The following is a 14978-nucleotide window of genomic DNA, read 5'->3' as shown; positions in this document are numbered from 1 at the left end:
ATAAGCCAGTCTTTTGGCTGAGTAAGGTGGGAGGCTGAAGGGCATGGAATTTTTGCCACTTTTCCAACTGAATAATGTTGCAATGCTCCTAGCCTCTGCCTCGAACTGACACTGCTTATAACCTCTTTTAACTTATAACTGCTTATAACCTTCTATGTCTCTGCCATTCTCTCTCTAGAATTTCCTTGAGCACTCTAACGCTGAATGTGAAAAGTGAGAAGGTGTACACACGTCATGGTGTCCCGATCTCCGTCACAGGAATTGCTCAGGTACAGTGCTGCCCCCCCAGTGTAAGGCTGAGTGGAGTTGTCTCACTTCACTCAGTAAAAGACCCCATACTGGATCAATGCAACAAAATGATTTTGGCTCAATGACCAGTCTCCTTTAAAGGGAGAGCTGTTTTATGCATAATGTGTATATTTTATTAAATCAAGTTGTGTGGCCTCTGCCTTCCTGTAATTCTCGCTCGAAATTCAGATGAGCAAACGTTAGTGGCCTTGAGTTATTCTACCCCCAGTGTTTAATCTCTCTCACTCCATCGAACAGAAGATCAGAAGTCCTGATCAGGGATCGGAAGACAGTTAATTGTCCAAATGCAGTTTAATGTTTGTTTCTTCGTGATGTTTGTGGAAGGATGCTGGGCTAAAATCTGTTCTACAGACCGGTGTCCTTGTGTTAAATTAGGCAGAAAAAGTCTTTGAGGTTTACAAAGGTTTTATCGTAAATCCATTGCATAGAACCAACAACAGTTTCCACCACACCCTTCTGGATCTTTGCTCTGCAGAAGCCAAATCTGCCCACTCCACCCCTTACAGCTTTTCTTTAAATATAATATTTTATAAAAGCCCCACCACCGAATTAACAAAACGAGTCCAGTTCGTGTTACTTTTAATCCATCCGTGCAGACGTGTTACGGTATGTGTCTGGGGTCGGGGGTGGTTGGTGGAGGTGCATCTTGAATTCAGACCTTCTAGCCCAGAGGCAGGGAGACTGCCACTCTGCCACAAGAGCTCCTAGTTCCCAGTTCGTGCTTTTATTTCAGTGTGCTGCCACCAAGTCATCTGTGTCACAAATGTAAAAATAACAAGTTACAGGCACTGTTCCCGGCAGGGGAATAGTGTGACAATAACACAAAAGGAAAGGTTGTGAGAGAAAGAGAGAGACAGAACGAAATTAAAATGGAGTTGGAAAGGGAGCGAGCGAAACACCAGCCACTGCGTGACTCATGTCTTTCATAACTTCGAGGGTGTTGGTGAAAGAACCCAGATCTCTCTGTTTTTATTGATAAGCCACTTCCAAGTCCCCTGTGTCACTCATTAAAATACCAGTTGACAGTGGCAGAATAAGCATGACAAAAATAGGGAAAGGAGGTGATTAAATTCAACTGGAGATGCTGAAATAATGTGCTCCAGTCGCTGTGGCGCCTACATTTCTCTCGAGGTGGGCCCCCTTCCCTAAGGGCACCCTGGCACAAACCTAGATGCAGGAGGGAGGGCATGTAAGACCCCCTCTGCGGCCTGATGGCTACTTTCACCAAACCCACAAGGAGACTGTCTGACCTACTCACCTGTCCCCTCCCCGTGGATGCCCAGAGATCAAAAGCGCGGAGCTGAAGTGTCGGGGGCAAAGAACCAAGATCCAGGTTTTTAAATTGGACTATAGTTTGAACTATAGGGAGAGGGTGCTATTTTCTCTGAACCGTTGGAGGCTGAGGGACCTTGTGGAAGTATTTAAAATCATGAGGGGCGTAGATAGGGTCAACGACCAAGGTCCTTTTCCCCAGGGTAGGGGAACTCAAAACTAAAGGACATGGACTTAAGGTAAGAGGGGAAAGATTTAAAAGTGACCTAAGGAGCAACTTTTTCATGCTGGGTGGTGAGTGTATGCAACGAGCTGCCAGAGGCGGTGATGGAGACTGGTACAATTACAACATTTAAAAGGCATCCCGATGGGTACATGAACAGCAAGGGTTTAGAGGGATATGGGCCAATTGCTGGCAAATGGAACTAGATTTGTTTAGGATATCTGGTAGGCATGCATGTGTTGGACTGAAGGGTCTGTATCTGTGCTGTACAGCTCTGACTTGCAGGCTTGGAGGGCCGAATGGCCTGTTCCTGTACTGTATTGTTCTTTATTCTTTGACTGTAATTAAACAGGCGGAGCAACCCGCAGACATGTGGTTCACAGGGTCCGCAGCACTGCGTAATAAACAGTTGGGCTGGGAGTCCACGAACCCCATCAAACTGCGATCATGTGGAACTGTTGCACACAAAACTCCCTTCACCCCAGATCCCGAAGGAGAGCAGGAGGAGTTCTGCACGGAGAGCCCCACTGAAGTGGGGATGCCCCATTACTGCCCAGTGCCAAAGCATGCCCAGGTGATGGATAAAGGAGAAGAAAGTAGTTGGCATGCAGTAGCAGCGACTTGCACAGAGATGCTTTGGTAATCTGATTTGTACTTCCAGTAGTGTTTTTTTTTTAAACAACCTCTGACACAGATGGGACTTGCACTCAGACCTTCCAGTGACACTACTGTTGCATCGAGTGCCCGGGGAAAGAACCCCGCTCTTGATATATTTTCAGTCAGCCTGTCAGAGATGTTATTACACGTCTCTGGAGTAGGTGGGACTTTATTCGAACCACCTGGCCAAGAGGTGAAGACGCTACTGCAGCACAAATTCCAGCAAGCATCGCCTGCTTACCTTAAAGCAGTTTGCCCTTAAATGGGCTTGCGTTTCCTACACTGACAAGTGCCCAGGTTCTGTGTAAAGATAGTGACGATGGGAAAGGGCAGGCAACGCTCCTTCCCTGGCAGTGTCGACCTCACTTTTGTGTTTAAGTCTCTGGCGTGAGACTTGAGCCCAGAACCGTCTATCTCTGACAGGCTTGCTGCTAGCCGTTCCATTCAAGCCAGTGCCTGCAGTGGTGAATAATGATTTGATTTCCCAGAGACTGTATCTCTTGAGGACTCTCTCTACATTAATGGCCTTTATGCTTTGTTACTGGGTTCTCCTGCCTGATGTGAAGACAGAATTAAGATTGATGTGGGAAGCCTGGTGGTGCATTTGGTGCCATTTGAAAGTAAAATCAGCCCTGAGCTGCATTTCCGGTAATGTACCTTTTAAACTGATTTCATTCTGAACTCCACCCCCACCCCCTCCATCAATGTCTAAGAGTCAGCACGGGGCCAATACCTTCCCTCACCCTGGTCTGGGATAGCAGAAGGATCTGTCATGTGTTCTCAAAGTTGAGACGGAACCCGGTCCTTCAACAGACTCAAACCCTTTTCCGATTGCCGTCTCCTGTTTTGTTACAGAATGTGAACGGGTCAAAGTCCTTTTTGTCGCTACCGCTGTGCAGTATCCTGAGCTGTTCTCACCCACACAGCCCAGGACTTCCCTCTGAACCTCCCCGAGTGCTTACTGAAATTTGCTGCACAGGCAGTTCTGGCGAACACCAGCTCATTGAGTTTGCAATAAGCGTTCAGTGTGTAGTCATTCGTCCTCAAAATCCAAACAAGACCCGAATCTCCAACGTTTCAATGATTGCTTGCAGAGGGTGTAATCTATTATTAACATCGGTTGATAGGCTAATTGGAAGATAAGGCTGGTAGGATGTCAGGGGTATTAAAAATTGGATAATTGGCCAAGATTGTTTGGATAAGATTTCTGCACAATACAAATGATTTAATCATTCTAATCTGCCAGGAAGAGGTTTGTTACTCTAATCTGTGCAGCAGGAATGAATGGGAAGGAGTTTGAACCTTGGAGAATCTGTTTCGTGGATTTTTTGGGAAAGCGTGCCATCCATTCAGATCTGTAAAATGGGAATGGTTGCGATTTATTGCAGTGTGTCCAGCGGGAATGAACGGTCAGGGATTTGATGCATCAGAATCCGTTCCTAGGAGTGAACGGAAAAATATTTAATTTACTTTTTAAAGATAGGTATTGCAGGGTGCTAGGGGAGAGTGAATGTGAAGAGATTCAATCTGGTAGGAAGGTGTGGAATGGCCTTGCTACTTTGCGATTAGCCATTTTACCAACATCTTCTGTTTGCCGTGAGCTGCTTCACTTTGTAAACATTCCTGCCCGGTTTAGATTTGGCGTTTTGTTTCTTCCCCCTCCCCTGGAGCTGATCCCTTTTCGGTCTAACTGAGCTCAGCCTCCTCCTGAGTGACCTCTTCCTGTTCCAGGTGAAGATCCAGGGGCAAAATAAGGAGATGCTGGCTGCTGCCTGCCAGATGTTCCTGGGCAAGTCGGAAACGGAAATCGGGCAGATCGCCCTGGAGACGCTGGAGGGTCACCAGAGAGCCATCATGGCGCACATGACAGTGGAGGTAGGATTGAGCTCTCCTGGTCTTGCCCAGCCCTGACCTTGTGCCTCTTCTCCGGTCAGGAAACTCTTGGGTGGGCGAAGGAGCCAGGTGGTACCGACGGACTCAAAAACCCAGCCTCGGCCCTGCCGCACCCGGGGGGAGGTGGGGGTGGGGGTGCTGAGGTGGTGCCGGGACTTTTCAAGAGACTTGCGGCTGCCACCTCGTTTTCCCTCGATCGTCACCGAAGTTGCTGTTCTCTTCCCAGGAGATCTACAAAGACCGGAAGAAGTTTTCGGAGCAGGTGTTCAAAGTGGCATCTTCCGACCTGGTCAATATGGGCATCGGGGTGGTCAGTTACACCTTGAAGGACATCCACGATGACCAGGTAAAGGCCCCGGGGTTGGGAGTGGTCCTAATTAATGCCCTTCAACAAGCCCACTGTGCGTCAATGTTGAGGGAGGAGTGCATTACTCACTGTAGTATCTACTCACTGTGATGTACCCCTCACCTGTAATGTTGTCTCCTGCATACTGTCAGTGTGATGTACCCATTGCACACTCCAGCACAATCCATTAGAGTATAGCAGCATTGCAATAACTTGTATAGAGGAGAGGAATTGTCCCCCTCACCCGCGTTCCATAACCAGACCCTTTTGTGTTTTTTAAACAGTTTTTTTAAAAAGAACCTGAGGGTGTTTATTCGCCCGTTGACTCTCTTTGTTTTCAAGGTGTCTGGCCTGTAGTTGTAATGGTCCTCCTTGTCTCTACAGGGTTACCTGCATTCGCTGGGGAAATCCCGTACTGCCCAAGTGCAGCGTGATGCCCGCATCGGAGAGGCTGAGGCGAAGCGAGACTCTGGCATCAAGGTATCTGGGTGGCGTGACTTTGGGGAGAGTTGGCGAAGGAGCATGAGGGAGGGGCAGGGGGAATTGGAAGATATGCCTTCTCCTGCAGCTGGAGGTGAGGATATCTGGTTTGGCGGAACATTAACCTATGGTCATTGCGATTGATGGCCAATGATTCTTTGATAAGTTTTGTGCCAATTTGAGATTTGGTATTTGTTTGTTTTCCTTGTACTGCGACTGTTTATTGTCTGAGCTGAGCACTTGCAGGGCCCCGTCAGGGACTGTGCCGGGTCAGGGGCAGGGGCAGGGGCAGGAGCAGCGCCCCGTCTGGGACTGTGCTGGGGCAGGGACCGCATGGGCTTAGATGCAGCGTAAAGCTCCCTTGACCATTACCTAACAGTGTACTTGAGTCCAACCTTTGCAGAGGCTTAGTTGTGTCCCCATTTGGTATGTCACACGTTGAGCCCCAAGTACGTTCCCTTCCTGTGGTCGGGGAGCAGTGTGAGTGAGTCAGGTCCTGTGTCAGAAATCAGTCATGTCTCCTATTATGCTTTCACCACCTGGGAAATCCCAAACACTGTGTGACCAACAAAGGGCGCGGAGAAATCTGGTCACTGTTGTAGCGCAGAGAACTGGGGCACGCTGTTGCTACAGAGCAAGATCCCACAACCGCACTGACATGGGACAGCGGGGACGGCAGCTGGAGAATTGTTTGCACTTAAATTAAGGCTGCCCTATCAGGTAAGACTGCTGGCAGGGTATAGAGAGCAGACACAGCCAGTATCGAGTACTGTGTGTCACGAGCTGACAATGTGAGTGATCCTTTGAAACCTCCCTCCCTCCCTCTCTCGCCCACACAGGAAGCGAAGGCCCAGCAGCAGAAAGTCTCAGCACAGTATGTGAATGAGATCGAGGTGGCCAAAGCTCAACGTGATTACGAGCTGAAGAAAGCCGTCTACGACACGGAGGTGAACACCAAGAAAGCTACTTCCGACCTGGCCTACCAACTGCAGGTCAGTGAGGTTAGAGGTCAGAGGCTACACAGAGCTGCCTCAACAATAGCTGATGGTTGTGGCCGAGGGCTCGGGAGTTTGGGCAGACCTGGCCTACTCCCTGCGGTTCAGGGGTCAGGCAGACTTGGCCCACCAACTGCAGGTCAGCGGGGGCTTGGAGTCATTTCGGCCTGCCCTATCAACTCCAGGTTTCTGGCGTCTGGCAGGCCTGCCTAACTGACTGCAGGTCGTTGAGGTTGGGAGGGGGTTACGGGTCAGGCAGGTTTGCACCCCAACAAGGGTGTTAGGGGTCAGCCAGGCTAGGCCTCCTGATTGAAGATCTGTGGGGTCAGGGGTCAGGCAGGCTTGGCCTACTGATGGAGTGTCAGGAATCAGGAGTTGGAACTGGGTGTGACTGTCTGTTTGTGCAGAGTTTGCACATTCTCCCTGTGTTTTCTCCCCTCCCACAGTCCAAAGATGTGCAGCTGAGGTGGGATTGGCCATGCTAAGTTGCTCCTTAGAGTGCAACGATGTGCAGGCTTAGGTGGGTTAGCCATGGGAAATGCCAGGTTAAGGGGATAGGATGGGGATGCTCGTCGGAGGGTGGTGCAGACTGGATTGGCCTCATGGTTTCTTTCCGCACTGTAGGGATTCTATGAGGTAATGAGGACCAGGGATCAGGTTGTTTGAATAGTTGGCAAGCTGTGCCAGTGGGTGGAACTGGGGGCGTAGAGCTATCAGTGTCAGCAGCGGTGGAGGAGGTGGACGTTAATCCTGTTCCCTGCCCCCCTCTTGCACCACAGGTTGCCAAGACCAAGCAGCAGATCGAGGAGGAGAAGATGCAGGTCCAGGTGGTGGAACGTGCCCAGCAGATCCAGGTCCAGGAGCAGGAGATCCTCCGCAGAGAGAAGGAGCTGGAGGCCAAGGTCAAGAAGCCAGCCGAGGCTGAACGTTACCGGCTGGAGAAACTGGCTGAAGCCGAGAGGTAGGAGCGATCGGCCAGAGATTGAAGGGAAAGCAGAGGAGGGCGGAGAATCAGGAAGGGTCTCGGGAAACAGGCACTACGCGAAACCTTGGGTACTCTCGGTAACAGAGATGGGATTGCATTACTCCTCTTGCTTTGGCAGTCCCTTCGGATCCAGGTCTGGAACTTACTTCCAGTCTAGTCTGACAGATCCTGAAATAGACAGTCAATTGAATGAACAACTCGCAGCGCCCCTCGCATCTGGGACAGGGGTTGCTGGAAGGGTTGCACAGATTTGGCGTTTGGAGGTTTGTGCACTCTCTGTCCAAGACATCTGTCCAAGTTAGTCCCGCACATTCTCTTTGTTGTCTTCCCTGAATTTGGTCGGTGACAAGCTAGAGTCTACCGTGAGTTGGTGGGGGATGTTTGATGTCTTTGGCGGTGCTCTGAAGATAATCCTTGAAACGCTTTAGCTCCTTGCAAATCCCTGCTGCCGGTACTGAGTCCTGGGGCGAGCAACTTGCACAGGAGCCTGGTGTTGGCCACACGGACCCCTTACCCCATCCGGTGAGGTGGAGTTGGAGAGATTAGTGGCTTGATGCTGGGCAGGTTCATTTTGGAGGCGAAGTCACTGCTGTTTTGTTGAATTACACCAAGTGCCTGAAGTGGAGCTGAGATGCTCCAGGTGGCCAGGTACAGGGTGAATGTGACGGAGTGCATAGTGTGGGATACAGTGGAGCTACTGAATGTACACAGATGTATCGCTGGGGTTAGGGGAATCCCAAGTCAGGAGCTGGACAGTTTGCAACAGAGTGCCATGTGTGGGAGGAATGTTTGCAACAAAATAGTTTCTTTTCTTCCCCCCAGTTCCTTCCCTCTTGCAGATTCACATATCCATAAATGGTACAAAGTTATAGAGACACCCAGGGAAGGTAGTGGATAACAGTGGGTCAGTCAGGGGGTTCACTTATGCCCCTAATGCTCCAGGGTACCAGGGAGCGCTCACCCGCTCTACATCAAACAGCGTTGTTGTGGGATCCTCTTCAGTCAGCTGAGAGAGCAGATCAGACCCAAGCCCCTTTGCAAACAGTACCCCCTCAGCACTTCTTGGTATTTATGTTCGGACCTCTGGAATGGGGACTCAAGTGCAGATTTTAACATGAAAAATGTTGCCTTCATTTTTGAGCCTGTCCCGGGTATGAAGTTGAGAGTTCTGAGTTCTGTTCTACCTGCCATGTCCATCTTTCCACTTTGATCCCATTGTGTCTCTTGCTCTCTAGGCTGAAGCTCATCATGGAAGCTGAGGCAGAGGCGGAATCCATTCGAGTAAGTTGTTTTTCCTGTTGTAGAGAGCCTTGCTCAGAAACCTGTGGATGACTGCGTTCAGATCTGGGCCCAGTACCACAGATTAGCCTGGAGGGAGATCAGTGTAAAATTGACCAGAATGGTACCAGAGCTTCAGGACTAAAATTATTGGGAGCTGGATTACATGGGCTGAGTTTGTATTAATTTAGCAGCTCTTCTAAGAGTCAGCAGAGGCTCAATAAACTAATTGGCCTCTTTCAGTGCTGCTTAACCATCTATGATACTTAAAACTGGTATTCTTTTCACACAAGGAGCATGGGGTCATTGGAAAAAGCAGCAGGATTAGGTCATTCAGCTCCGAAGCCTGCACTGTCTCTGTATAAGATTGTGATTGATCTGATTTTTATCTCAAATGCACATTCTCACTTAATGCTGATAATCTTTCACGCCCTTGCTTATTAGGAATCTATCCGACATGCCTTTAAAATGTTCGAAGGCTCTGCTTCTGCTGCCTTTTGTAAAAGACAGTCACAGAGACTCCTTGTGAGAAAAGTTTTGCTGTGTGTTGACTCCTTCCTTTTAACCCTTCTAGATCCTCCGATAAGAGGAAATTCACTGTCATATCCACCCTTTAAGACCCTTTAGAACCTTGCTTGGTTTCCATCAAGTAGCCTCTTACCTAAACTCCAGTGCATACACGCCTTTTCTCATAAGAGAACCAGCCCACTTCAGATATTAGTCCGAACTGCTTCCAGAGAATTTACATCCACCCTTAAATAAGGCGACCAGTACTGAACACCTGTACAACTAAAACACAACCTCCCACAGTTTCCCTTGCATAAGAAGATAATGTTCTGTTACTTTTCCTAATTGCATCATAGAATACACCCTACAATGTGGAAGCAGGCCATTCGGCCTATTGAGTCCACACTGCATCTCTGCAAAGGGCATCCCACCCAGACCCATCCCCCCTCGCCCTATCCCTCTAACCCTGCATTTCCCCTGGCTAACCTAGTATCCTGCACATCCCTGGACATTGTGGGCAATTTAGCATGGCCAGTCCACTCTAACCTGCCCATCTTTGTGGGAGAAAACCCATGCAGATACGGGGAGAATGTGCAGACTCCACACAGACAGTCACCCGAAGCTGGAATTGAACCTGGGTCCCTGGTGTGGTGAGACAGTAGTACTAATCACTGAGCCACACCTGTGTTCATGCACAAAGACACCCAGATCCCTCTGCATCTCGGAGCTTTTCAGTGTCTCACCATTTAGCTAATATGCTTTTTATTTTTCCCGCTGAAATGGACAGTGTAACATTTTCCCACATAACACTTCCGTGTACCAGATATTTGTCTACTCACTCATCTGTATCATTTTGTAACCCCATGTGTGTCCTCTTCCCAACTTATCTCTGTGTCATCAGTAAATTTGACAATGCCGTCTGTCCCTTCATCCTTGTTATTAATAGTAAACCGTTAATTGTAAACTCTATTTCACTCATTATTTCTTGCCAATTAGAGAAAGATCCGTTTAGATCTACCTCTGCGTCCTTTGATCTGCTATACATGTCAGTATGCCACCCCTACACCTGACCCTTTATTTTCCACAGTAACCTTTGATATGGTGCCTTCTCAAATGCCTTCTGGAAATGTAAGTACAGTATATTCACTGGTTTCCCCTTGATCTACAATACACCTTCCTTTCTCAAAGAATTCTGGCATGGATGTGCTGGGCTGAATGGGCTTCTAGCTGTAAAAGTCTGAGTCTTTTGTTTCAATATGATTTTCCTTTCACAAGACCACATTGCCTCTGTCTGGTCACCTTAACTTTATCTAAGAGACCCGCTGTAACTCTTTAGTAATAGCCCTTCAGATTTTCCCAACGACAGATGTTAAGCTAACAGGCCTGTAGCTTCCTGCTTTACGTCTGCTGCCCTGTCTGAACAAAGGAGTTACATTTGCTATTTTCCAGTCGAACGGGATCTTCTACAAACCTGTGTACCAACTATCTCACTTGCCACTCTCCTTAAACATTGGGATGGAATCCATCAGGAGCTGGTACGTGGCAGCTCCAGCAATTCATTCAGTCCCACTTCTGTAGTGATTGTAATTTTCCTGAGTTCTTGCCTTTCATTTCCTGATTTGTAGCTAGAGGCCTCCAGCTGTTATTCTTAGCCTCTATGATGAAGACTGATGTAAAATACTGTTCAGTTCATCTGTTGTCTCTTTATTTTCCATTATTAATGCTTCAGGCTGACTTTTCAGAGGACCAGTGCTAATTTAGTTAACTCTTGTGTCATAGAGGTCTACAGCATGGAAACAGGCCCTTCAGCCCAACTTGTCCATGCCGCCCAGTTTTCACAATTTAAACTAGTCCCATTTGCATGCGTTTGCTCCATACACCTCCATACCCATCCCGTCCAAGTTCCTGTCTAAATGCTTCTTAAATGACAAAATTGTACTCACCTCCACCGCTATCTCTGGCAGCCCGTTCCAGACACTCACCAACCTATGTGTGAAAAAATTGCGACCCCCCCCCCCGACCCTTCTGTGTTTCTCCCCTCTCAACTTAAACCTATGCCCTCTAGTCTTAGACTCCACTATCATGGGGAAAATCTGTTGGCTAGCTACCTTGCCTATGCCCCTCATGATTTTATAGACCTCTGTAAGGTCTCCTACACTCCAGAGAAAAAAGTCTCAGCTTATCCAGCCTTAATGATGCTTTAAATACCGAGAGAAAGTCTTACTATCTGCTTTTATATTTCTTGGCTAGCTTTCGCTTGTATTCTAAATTTTCTTTGCTAGTACATTTTTAATCTTAACAAAAACAAAGTTGCTGGAAAAGCGCAGCGGGTCTGGCAGCATCTGTGAAGGAAAAAGCAGAGTTAACGTTTCAGGTACGGTGACCCTTTCTCAGAACTGAAGAATTTTTAGTCTTCCTTTGCTATTATTTATATTCTGTCAAATATGAACTGGCATCTGTTTTGCTTTTGATTTTTATTTAAGTTTGGTATATTAAATGGTTTTAATTAACCTCACCAGTAGGTCTGTCCTTTGGAATTGTTCTTCCCGGAATTTATGGGCAGTGGAAATCTGGAATTATTTTCTATATTGACACCCACCCCATTCCGGATCACTGGAGCTTGTCCAAATTAAAGTCAGGAGATTATTTTCCTTTAAGGAAGGAGATGGAGAACGTGGTAAAATGGTATAGACAGGCTATCATCAGAGGTGGGGGAAAACATCTGAGCAGCTGCAGTACCAATGCTGGGGGTGTTTTTGGCTGTTTCTGAATAAATGCCATTGCTTCGCTTCCTCCGTAGGTGAAGGGAGAGGCTGAGGCCTTCGCCATTCATGCCAAGGCCAAAGCTGAGGCTGAGCAAATGGTCAAGAAAGCAGAAGCCTTCAACGAGTACAAGGATGCTGCCATGGTCGATATGGTACTGGAAAAGCTGCCTGAAGTGAGTGCTCTGGACAGCGCCATGTCCCCAACCTGTGGCTGAGGAATTGTGATGAGCCTGAAACTCCAATCTGGGAGGGGTGGGAGGTGTTCTGTAAATTCATCTCCCCCTCTTGCCTCCTTCGCAACCCTCCCACCCACCTCGTCACTATCACCACCACCATTGCTTAGAATCATGGGGAGCTTTTTAAAACTAATTCAGTGGAGATATTGGCTTCTGTGGCAGGGACAGAATTTATTGCCAATCCACCGATTGCCCTTGATAATGTGGTGGTGAGCTGCCAAAGTCCATTTACTGTAGGTTGATCCGTGGTGCTGTTAGCGAGGGAGTGCCTGGATTTTGACCCGGTCACAGCCAAGAAATGGAGTTGTATTTCCAAGTCAGGGCGGTGAATGGTTCAGAGAAGAACCTGCAGATGGCAGTGTTGCCATGTAACTGGTGCCCTTGTCCTTCTAGATGGAAGGGGTTGTGGGTTGAAAACAGCTATTTTGGGAGCCTTGTTGAATATCTGCTGTGCATTTTGTAGATGGCGCACTGCTGTGATGGAGTGTCAGTGGTGTTTATGGGATGTGCTGACGAGCATGTAAGCTGCTTTGTCCTGGATGGCATCAAGCTTCTTGAGTGTTGTCGGAGCTGCACTCATCCAATCAAGTGGGGAGTATTCCATCACCCTCCTGACTTGTGCCTCATAGATGGTGGGCAGGCTTTGGGGATGCAGGAGATAAGCTACTTGTTGCAGTATTCCTAGCCTCTGATCTGCTCTTGTAGCCACAGTATTCATATGGCTAGGTCGAGTTCAGTTTCTGGTCAATAGTAACACCCAGGATTGAGATATTGGGGTATTCAATGACGATTATAGCCCGGTTTATCAGTTGCTGCTTTTGCCTTTTGGCACAGGAGTGTTGACACTTCGCCAGTCTGTGAGACAGCTATCCCCATTTTGGAGCAGCACGGTGGCTCAGTGGTTAGCACTGCTGCCTCACAGCACCAGGGACCTGGGTTTGATTCTACCCTCGGGCAACTGTCTGTGTGGAGTTTGCACATTGTGGTTTCCCCCCAAGCCCGTAAAAGTGTAGGGTAGGTGGATTTGTCATGGGAAATGCAGAGTCACAGGGATAAAGTAGGGGGTTGGGTCTGGGTGGGATGCTATTCGGAGGGTCATAGTGAACTCGAGGGGCCGAATGGCCTGCTTCCACACTGTCAGGATTCTATGATTTTGGTACTAGCAGGGGAGTCAGTAAGAAGCATCCTGCATGGTTGACTCGCCTTAGTTTGCCATGGTCATTTCTGGTGTCTCAGTTGATGTCAGGTAGTCTGCATTGTTTCGTTCCTTTTTTTTCCCCATTGTGCAGACTTTTTACAAGTTTGATACAACCAAATGGCTTGCTAGACCATTTCAGAGACAGTTCAGAGTCGATCACATTACTGTGGGTCGTGTGGTGTGTATGGGCTAGGTCTCCTTCTGTAAACAAAGATGTTAAGGAACCATAGAGTCAGAGCTATACAGCATGGAAGCAGATCCTTTGGTCCAACTTGTCCATGCCGACCAGATATCCTAAATCATTTCTTCATTCATTCACGGGATGAGGGCATCACTGGCTAGGCAGCATTTATTGCCCATCCCTAATTGCCCAGAGGGCACTTCAGAATCAACCCACATTGCTGTGGTTCTGGAGTCACATGTAGACCAGACCAGGTAAGGATGGCAGTTTCCTCCCCTAAAAGACGTTAGTGAACCAGATGGGTTTTTCCAACAATTGACAATGGATTCATGGTCATCACTTGATTCTTAATTTTATTGAATTCAAATTCTACCATCTGTTGTGGCAGGATTCAAACCTGGGTCCCCAGAATGTTACCTGGGTCTTTGGATTAACAGTTCAGTGATAATACCACAAGGCCGTCACCTACCCATAGTTCCATTTGGTCCATATGAGTATTTACTGGTTTGATCATCAGTTTTTTTAAATCAAAAAAATTCAAATTGCACCATGTGCTTCAGTACTTTTCAAAGCTGAAACCCTGGAATATTAGTCTAGCAACAACAACACAGTGTAATTATCTGTCTGTCTTTGGATGGATGCAGAAATGTTTCCTGGGAATGAGTTATTGAGTTGCTCAGCAGGGAAACAGACCCTTTGGCCCAATTTGTCCATCCTGACCAGAACCTAAATTAATCTAGTCCAATTTGCCAGCATTTGGTCCATATCCCTCTTAAACGTTTCCTATTCATGTACCCATCCAGATGCGTTTTAAATGTTTTTGTAATTATGCCAGATTCCTCCACTTTCTCTGGCAGCTCATTCCATACACGCACCACCCTCAGTGTGAAAAAGATGCCCGTCAGGTCCTTTTTAATTCTTACCCCTCTCACCTTAAACCTATGCTGTCTAGGTTTGGACTGCCCTACCCTTGGGAAAAGACCTTGACTATTCACCCTATCCATACCTCTTACGATTCTATCAACCTCTATAAGGTCACCCCTCAGCCAAGAATGAGGAATGTCACCAAAAGGAATAGGCTGGGGGAGGCTGTGATGTTGTTATGTCACTGCATTGTTAATCCCCAGGCTCTGGCTATGGGTCACATCCTACAGTAGAAGCTTCAGTTGGTTACAAAAGAAATTGCAGTGAAAGCAAGCCTTCACTGGGTGGTCACAAAACCCCGGTGTGATATTTTCATCCCCGCTCTTACAGTCCCTCACTTTTCCTCTCTTCGTCACCGTACCAAATCCTTATGGATGGAGGAATTATTTTTTTGTGTGTGGGCCAAGGAGAGGCAGCTTTAGATATTGCTTTGTGGAGCACTCTCATCACTTGCCGTTGTTTGATCCAGGTTGCAGCTGAGATCAGCCAGCCCTTCTCCAAAGTGAAGAAGATCACCATGGTCAGCAGCGGTAATGGGGAGCTGGGAGCAGCCAAACTCAGTGGCGAGGTGCTCGACATCATGACCAAGCTCCCGGACACCATTGAGAAACTCACCGGAGTCAGCATTGTCCAGGTGAGTAGCAAGGGTGGGTGGGTCGGACATTGTCCTTTTCTGCCCCCTGGGACTGGGTGGGACAGTGGGTTGGGGACTGGGTGGGACAGTGGGTT

At 47.9% G+C, this 14978-nt stretch overlaps 1 protein-coding gene across 1 annotated transcript in view; it reads left to right on the top strand.

The window, feature by feature from the left end:
• Positions 1-173: 173 nt before the first annotated feature.
• The window catches only part of LOC109910668 (flotillin-1), a gene marked incomplete at its 5' end in the record, with an annotated part of 15969 nt that continues 1164 nt past the window's right edge, over positions 174-14978 (top strand). Inside the window, 9 exons of the mRNA XM_020509895.2 lie at positions 174-269; positions 4193-4336; positions 4581-4700; positions 5085-5180; positions 6020-6172; positions 6955-7136; positions 8396-8441; positions 11746-11883; positions 14719-14883. Of these exons, the coding sequence (XP_020365484.2) occupies positions 174-269; positions 4193-4336; positions 4581-4700; positions 5085-5180; positions 6020-6172; positions 6955-7136; positions 8396-8441; positions 11746-11883; positions 14719-14883 (1140 nt within the window). The remainder of the gene's footprint in view (positions 270-4192; positions 4337-4580; positions 4701-5084; positions 5181-6019; positions 6173-6954; positions 7137-8395; positions 8442-11745; positions 11884-14718; positions 14884-14978) is intronic.

The sequence above is a fragment of the Rhincodon typus genome, chromosome 35, assembly GCF_021869965.1.
Source record: "Rhincodon typus isolate 14 chromosome 35, sRhiTyp1.1, whole genome shotgun sequence".
Lineage (NCBI taxonomy): Eukaryota > Metazoa > Chordata > Chondrichthyes > Orectolobiformes > Rhincodontidae > Rhincodon > Rhincodon typus.
The sequence above is the reverse complement of the archived record's forward strand: the minus strand, read 5'-3'. Positions and strand labels throughout refer to the sequence as shown.